The following is an 8,467-nucleotide window of genomic DNA, read 5'->3' as shown; positions in this document are numbered from 1 at the left end:
TGCATTCCCCCATCCTGCCTATGGTCCCACAGTGGCTAGAAATGGCGATAGGTATAAATCGAGCCTTGGGTATCCTGCTCTGGTTTTGAGAAAATGAAAGCTCAAATGGGCCGATCTGGAATCTTGCTCCTTATGAGGTCTTAAGGAGCCTCCTCTACTTCCACCTCCCCTTTCTCTGCTCTGCCCACCCAGAGGATTTAACCCACCCATGAGAGAGCGAGACATAATGGCTAAGTGGATGTAGGTCAAGTCCACACCCCCAGCCTCCACCTTGCCCTCCTTCTCTCCTCCTCAAAAGTTACAGACTCAGAAACAAGCATAGCAAATGTGGAATGTCTGATGTCTGAGCAAATCTAACATGACAATTTAAAGGGGTCCCTTCTAAACTGAATTTGCGAACATGATCAAGGAGTATTACACCAAGTACGTACACACCTCCACCAACTTGAGCTGCAAAAAAGCTCTGGCCGCCCCGCCAAGGACGCTTGTCAAAAAGTAAGAGGAAGCTTTTTGACATGTTGGCCGCTCTGACGTGGCGGCGTTTTCTGTTCGACCGGGTGAAGCTCACACAGCTACGGCCAATACACTGACAGTGTGAATGTCCGGTAAGGGAAGCTCATTGTGGGACTGGCTCAGTCTTTATTCTGCACCAAGGCTGAATTTTGGGAAAGAGATTTCAGATATGATATTGGGGGACCACTAAAGTCTATATAAAAGCATCCAAAGAGCACATGTCATGGGACCTTTAAGACCTTAGTTAATGTTAGCAATTAATTGCAGTTAAACTAAGAATCTACAATTATGTAAAACAAACTGACAATTATGTAGTAATTGTTACAGGCCTACTGCTTCTGAGGGAATTTTACACTACTGAAATAAAATATAGAAACAAAACTGATACCATTAAAAATGTATTCTATTGAAATGTATGTAATTTGTGAATAAATGTGAATTCATTAATTTAGAAAAATGTATGTTGTAATTTCACCAAGGCGCATTGACCGATGGTTAATCTTACTTCCGGCAAACTAATGAACCATCGTTCAGTTCTTGCCAACACAGTTCACAGTTTCCTTTGAACTGAGCCTTTTTTTTCCTTGGAATCTCACTTACCGTGGCTGAGTACCCGGTGCATTCCACTTTGCGGGGAACTACAAGACGATCGGAACGCACCCACGGACTTCGAATCATGGGTTCTGTGAGATAAGCGGGCTAGAAATATCTCCCGTTGCAAAGTCGTATCTGAGTTTCATCCTATTTACTGGAGCAGTGAACATTTCCATAGCATAAGAACTTAATGGGACAGGAATGATTGTTGCAGGTATTAGTCAAACCGTCAGGGTGTTACCAGGAAAACAGAAGTTATTGTTTGAATAGACTTTTGATTTTGATTGCAAAAGGCATTCAAACATAAATTATCTGTTTGGTAAGAGTTTATGGGATGACTGTGACAAGTTATTTACTTTTTTGATTGGATTTGATGTGATTGTGGGCAAATTCCAGGCTAGACCTTGTCGCAAATCGCTCAAATAAAAGCTTGGCTCTGGTGTTGAATGTTGAATTGAACTACACAACAGCTGCTTGCACAGACAACAAGGTCAGCAACAACTGTAATGGTCATTTTCTTCCAGAAAAGGGTCAAGTAATAGGTTGTGATGAATCAGGAAAGGACATGTAGTGACTTATAAAATCCAATCAGGAAGCAAACATGGATATCTGCTTCATCATTTTAAAAACTCTCTGTTTCTCCTGGTCCGGACTAAAATGCATTTCCCATTTTATCAAACTAAAGTGGTATTTATAAAAGTGGTTCCGGTACCAGTCTAGTGTGTGTGCGTGTGTGTGTGTGCGTGTGTGTGTGTGTGTGTGTGTGTGTGTGTGTGTGTACACTTTGTTGGCATCTTTCACTTCCTTTAATTCAGTAACTCATGTGAACTGTTGACAGAAATACTGCAAGTTCTAGTGACATCCTGTCAGGAGACACACATTCTTTTTGCGTTCTCTCTCTCTTCTTCTATCTCTATCACACAAACATACACACAAAATATGGAACGTTTTATAACAGAAACCACCTAGCAATATGATCCCTACAGAAAGATTAAGTCCTATTTAAACAGATTATTCATAAATTGGTTTAGAGATTAACCCAAAACCAAAACAGCTTAAACTGCTGGTTAAACCGCCTTTGTTTTTAGTGGAAACTATGTTCAGTGTGTGTGTGTGTGTGTGTGTGTGTGCATCAGAAAATGATGGTCATAACACAGGCTTTCCAGTATAACAACATGGGATGTGTACTTATTAGGGCATTCGGTCAGAAATTAACCAAAATGACCAACCATTCAGGAGACAGAGGCGCTCAAAGCTGACCCATAGTGGCCGACCACCCCTCCAAAAGAAACCCAAATCACAGGAAAGCTAAATTACAAGGTCATCTACAAGTTCTAAACTTTTGGTCCAAAATAAATTAATACAATGCTGTTAATATAAATCACCATCAGGTAGAAACCAAAAGGTTTTGTTTTTCAGTCATGTGATGATAAACAAATGGGAAAACTGAAGTATTTTTTGAGGTGTAGTCTCACTATGCCAGACCTTCCTCCACAGCGCTGTAAAGGAGGGTCTGGCTAGTCCAAACTGCATTCCAGGATAGAAGAAAACCTACTCTGGTTTATTGGCATTCCTTTAAACCAATCACAATAGTCTTGGGCTGTGCTAAGCGTTGGACAAAGCCCCGATGGCGCTGCAAATAAGTCTTAGGAAGGAACTTGTTTTTGTGGAATGTGTACGCTAAAAAGTTGTTTTAGTCGTTCAACAGAAGATTCAGATTGGACAGAAAGCTAGCTGTCTGGATTTACCCTGCAGAGATCTGAGGAGCACTTAACCATAGTCCTCAGAAATCCACCAGAGTTTAGAATGCCAACACAGACAAAACATGAGGTAACCGACATCCGAAAAGAGTGTCCAGCAACAATGGAGAAATCCAAAAAGTGGAACATAGTGGAAATAGACTTTTTGAGTTGAAACACAAAATCATAAACAACATTAGGGATTTATAATTTAGACTGAGAAGTTTGCTGCTATTCAACCGATAGCTACTCAAACAGAATCAAACACTTACTGACTCTCAGTACAGAAACACTGCAGCTACAAGGCTCCAGGAAAACAGCTAACACAGCTAACACACAAAAGGGCTGGCAGCAGATCCCACACAGTTTAACCGAGCTACCTTGAGTGATTGCTACAGAAAACTAGCACACGATATACATACAATTTACCAGTCACACAAACACAGTGGTCAGCACAGAGGTAGCACACTAAATGGAGGTGGTGCTCTTGCTTGCACAGCAGTGTGGTGGATTTAAAAGCAGCAGGCTCCAAACATAGCTCGCCGATTGGTGGATGCTCCAATCAGGATCATGGCACCAACCAATCCCCAGCCAGGGTTCCCACCGCTTGTTTAGCGTACTGAAACACACACAGACAGCAACCACATACAATGGCTCCTAACCGCAGCCGTAACAGTGGGCGCAACATGAGCCCCTCAGGAGAAATATATACGTGACATAAAATAAACTAATTTGCATATTGTGTTATTGCGGCCCAAAAGTATAGAACTTGTAGATAACCTTGTTTGTGTGTCTTTCCGATGATCAAAAATGATACTGTTTATTTTTGAAGAAGATATGTGTCTTTAGAAGGGGCTGTGGTCCACTACGGGTCAACCTTGAAAGTAAATGTAAATTACTTATATAGAGCTTTCCTAGACATAACGACTACTTAATTCATAGTACAGGAACCATTCACCATTCACCATTCATATACATTCATACACTGTGGCTCAAAGTTCCCACCTGTCTGGCCCAAAGACACTTCTACATGGGACTGCAGGGGCAGGGATCGAACCACCAACCTTCTGATTGGTCAAATCAAACCATGTTCTAACACTCTCATATAGGTTAACATGTAGAAAATCATTTGTTCAAATTGAAAGGGGTAATGTCAGAAAGTGATTGATTTCAGATGGAATGACTCTAACCTAATCTATGCTAACCCGCTCCAGAGCAGCCCAGAGGATTAGTTCAAAGAGATTAAATAATCTATCAGTTAAATGTGGAAAATAGAGTCTTCATTTCTGCAAAATCCTGTGGTGTTATTAAGTTAGAGACCAAATATAAGAAGCTTTTGTAGAACCATATGTTCACTTCAAAAATGTTGTCTAACATCTGGAAAAAAATGTATCACACTTGAAATAATTATATGTACTCTTGCATATTAGATCCATTTGCTGAATTATTTCCTGAAAGTGATTAATACAATATACAACATAGCTTCTCCACTCTATCTCGGCCAGAGTTGTGTTAATAAACAACCCACCACTTCATATTTTTTATCTTTATAATGTTGCAGGGAAAGGTTATGCAAAAGAAGAATCCCGAAAACTTCCATAATGTTCTAATCTTCATAAACTTGGTACATTTCAACCACTTTCAGCCACTTCTTCGTTTTCCACATCTCAGTTCCATGTTGCCTGCTATCCCACAATGCCTAGGAAAGGATTCAGTCATGAACCACATCCCAGAACAATTCACCATATTTGTGACAAAAAAAGCAAGAAAGACAGGAAATAGAAGTCCTACATTATTGCTGTAGCTCAGATTAGTGTTATTGTCTAGCTGCCATTTCTCACCGGACTTCTATGTGCCATGTAAGCTGGCTCGAGCCTTGAGCTGTAAATTAGTCTTGCATAGCCAGACCTATCTCTACAGCGCTGTGTCAGCGCTGCAGTATGATCTGGCTACAACGCTTATCTATTCTGGGATAGCGCATTATCTGTCTGTAACTCACTCAAAAAACAGTAACTACCAGTCTGAAAAACAGTACTAATCCCTAGTGCTTGAATCACAGTCAGTCAGTAACTAATCATTAACTAACCATTTGTTACTCATTCAAAAAACATTAACTACCAGTCTGAAAAACAGTCACCAACCATTAGTTACTCATTCAAAAAACGGTAACTACCATTCTGATAAACAGTAACTGACTAATCATTAGTGCTTTAATCACAGTCGATCAGGAACTAATCATTAACCAACCTTTTGTTACTCATTCAAAAACCAGTAGGTTTTGTTCTGTTTTCAGAATGGTAGTTAACTACCATTCTGAAAACAGTCACCAACCATTTGTTACTTATTAAAAAAAATAACTACCAGTTTGAAAACAATAACTAATCTTTTGGTAATCATTAACTACCAATTTTTGGTGTACCTTATTGTTACCAACATAAAAATGACAGATAAGTTGTAATACAAAAATACGTGTCTTAATGTAGCCTAAGTAATCAACTGGGAAAGTTTCATGTTGATATCTGTTAGTTAAAAGTAACAACATTCTGAGATCACCACAAAAGAAGACTATGCGGTCAAAGAAACAATGACAGGATGACAGGTCAAATGTTGAGGAATCTAAATACCATGGAGTTGTGTGCACCCCCTCTCAAAAACAGTTTGAAAACTGAGAAGATCCTCCAGCACTTTCAACATATGAACTAGTAACTTGTCACAGTTCACTTTCGATTAAGGTTAGGTTAGGCTGAGAACAAAATGATCATTGCCGAAACTAACTGAAATATCTGTCATTTTAAGGTTTTCTGTGCTTATAAGCAAACGCGCAAATTTGGTAGAAAAGAACTAAAGACCTGTTAAATAGATTTGGAGTCATGCTTCATTCGGCTTATATTCTAAGCCCAAATCAGTTAGGGTTAGGGTTAGGGTCGCTTAACGAATTTAGTTCATTTTTTTCCCACAGCTTCGCGTTCTCACTATCGAATTTCACAACGTAACATCATGGGAGGCGACACCAACACCTTTTCCAAACAGACTGAGATTTTATTTGAGATTCATATGCCTATGAGTAGGATTATAAATTCCCCATTTAGCCTACATGTGTTGGTAGTGAAGTCGGACTAGGCTATGAAATCCTGAGTATCGTTTGCAGTGACGTTGTTTCGACTTGTAGGCTAGCCTATCAATCCAGTATAAGACACTGAAAAACTGCTGGAAACTGTAAAAGTTGTTGCAAAGTTTTTACAGTTTTCCCCCCAGCTGGTACCGCAGTTACCACCCAGTAGGCGACTTTTCGAGTCTGAGCTCTCTCGTCAACGTTGATGGAAGCTAATAGTTTGGCACATGTTCGTCTTACAGTTCTTTTTTATTTCAATAAAATGCAAGTTATTTACCTGTTAACAGCACGGTGGGCATCAGAAAGCAGTAGAACAGCCAAACAATCACCTGAAGATCCATGGCAGCTATAGATCAATACTCAGTCCCCGATAGCATATTAATAACTGCATAGACCAGGGCAGAAACACTTGATCGCTAACTTATACGGATCCATCGGGGTTGCTTGATTAAATGTGCCAGTGGAATGAACAGACCATTATTCCGATACTCGCTCATGATCTTCCATACCAAAAACTTTTGTGGGATATCCTCAAGTCTAAAAAAATGTTCCCGAATCCCGATAAATCGGTTGTATTACTGGACTTCTTGTTTGTGTGTGAGACCGTCCTCGTGTCAGAGAAGTTGTCGGTGAGAGAGAAAGGTTTTGTTGCATGTGTTCCTTCGGAGGGGCCCACTCTGAAGTTACAGTGATGTAGGTGGAAAATGTGATTCACAGGCAAGTCTGAGGGCGTTCATAGAGGAGCTATTCTCCACTGAGCTGCTGCTGCTGCCGCCGCTTCTGCTGCTGGTCACCTCCCTGCTGCAATAGATAGGACGTCCAGCCTTTCTTTAACTGTCTATGCTTCCAGCTAGTCAACACTACAGCTTGTGACTCTGCTGTACAGCGTCCGTTTAACAGTGGTTTCACTATGTAGGCATACATTTACCTAAGTCCTGTGGGCCTACTTACACATTTGAGGTAGGGCAGGCTACTTGTAATTCTTTTCCTGCCACTTTCTACTTCTACTCCACTACATTTCAAAGGGAAATATTGTATTTTTTTTTTTACTCCACTACATTATTCTGACAACTTCAGTCCTACTACTTAACAAATTAAGATTAGTGTAGGCCAACAGCTGAAATGAATAGTTGATTAAACACTCTGGTGGGTTGAAAGAACTGTGTTTGTCGTTTCCAGTTTGGGATATTTCTGCATTGAGTACAGGCCTACTTTTACTTTCAATAGGCCATATGTTCCTGATGATAGCTACTTAACCTAACAAGCATAGTATATTTATAGTGTTCAATGCAGGACTTTTAGCACTTGTAACAAAGTATTATTGGGTTACAGTGTGGTATTAGAAATTTTAAAGTAATTGACTAGGCCTACTTCTTCAACCATGGTGTTTAATTTCAAAGTTTTGGTGTAAAGAGAATCCTAAGCAAAGAAGAGCGTCAATAAATAATTGTAAATACATTTTTTTTATTGTATAGTCTACTGTGCATGGGTTTCAAAATGTGTTACATGTTTATAGATTGGCATTTATTATATGACTACGTCAGTCAATGCAGGCACTAGAAATAGGTTTTACTTGAAGCCACAGAATAGCCTCATGGCATTGTGTTGGTCGGTGGCACCCCCCAGTGTGCAATTAAAAACTGTAGAGTGAGTGAAAGGTAGCCCAATAACATGGGTACATGGGTAACAGACAGTATTATATAAAGTACTTGAACACAATACTTGTGCAAGTATCTTACCAGGAAATAACTTTGGTAGAAGTGAAAGTCACCTTTCAGAATTTTACTTGAGTAAAGGTCTTAAAGTATGTGATATTTAGTGAACTTAAGTAAAGTAATTTTATGATATTAAATGTATTTAACAATTAGAAGTAAAAGTAAAAAAAAAAACCATTGAAAATGAACTTTATTGTGGCTTTGAGATACAGAAAGATAATATTCACGGTTTCCACACCTTCTTAAACATCAAATTCAAAGTCTTAAATAAACAAAGACAACAGACACAGAATTTTGACTTTGTTGGGGGAAAGAAATGTTCACTCCAACGTATAAAAACATTTCTTACAAGTAACGAGAAACGAAAATTGTTATGGGAAGTGTAGTGGAGTAAAAGTATACATTTTATTCAGGATATGTAGTGGAGTACAACTAAACCTTTCTAGAAATATATATAACAAAGTAAAGTACTGATATGGGAAAATTCTACTTAAGCACAGTAACAAAGTATTTCTACTTCGTTACATTACAACACTGGTAACAGAACTGCATAATTTTTTATTTAATCTATTTTAACCCCTCAGATGTTTCCTCTTTCCACCAAGTTGGGAATCGCTGCCCTAAGAAAGTAATATAAGCAATGATACCACATTGGAAAGATGCTCCGTTAAGTTTTGTGTTTGATAAGTAAGAGGAAAAATCCCTTATTTTGTATCTTAAATGCCCATTAAGCATTTAAATATTATTGATCACTGTGTAAGAAATTAGGCTTACTTTAAGTGATAAAGACATTG

At 38.9% G+C, this 8,467-nt stretch overlaps 1 protein-coding gene across 3 annotated transcripts in view; it reads right to left on the bottom strand.

Annotated features, from left to right (window-relative positions):
- piezo1 (piezo-type mechanosensitive ion channel component 1) overlaps positions 1-6,766 on the bottom strand; it is a 107,016-nt gene extending 100,250 nt beyond the window's left edge. For all 3 annotated transcript variants that reach the window (XM_034899227.1, XM_034899228.1, XM_034899229.1), the window contains exon 1: positions 6,236-6,766. In XM_034899227.1, the coding sequence (XP_034755118.1) occupies positions 6,236-6,299 (64 nt within the window). In that variant the 5' untranslated portion in view covers positions 6,300-6,766. The remainder of the gene's footprint in view (positions 1-6,235) is intronic.
- Between the last annotated feature and the right edge of the window lie 1,701 nt (positions 6,767-8,467).

This window comes from Etheostoma cragini, chromosome 17 (assembly GCF_013103735.1).
Source record: "Etheostoma cragini isolate CJK2018 chromosome 17, CSU_Ecrag_1.0, whole genome shotgun sequence".
Classification (NCBI taxonomy): Eukaryota; Metazoa; Chordata; class Actinopteri; order Perciformes; family Percidae; genus Etheostoma; species Etheostoma cragini.
This window is presented reverse-complemented; position numbering and strand designations above follow the sequence as displayed.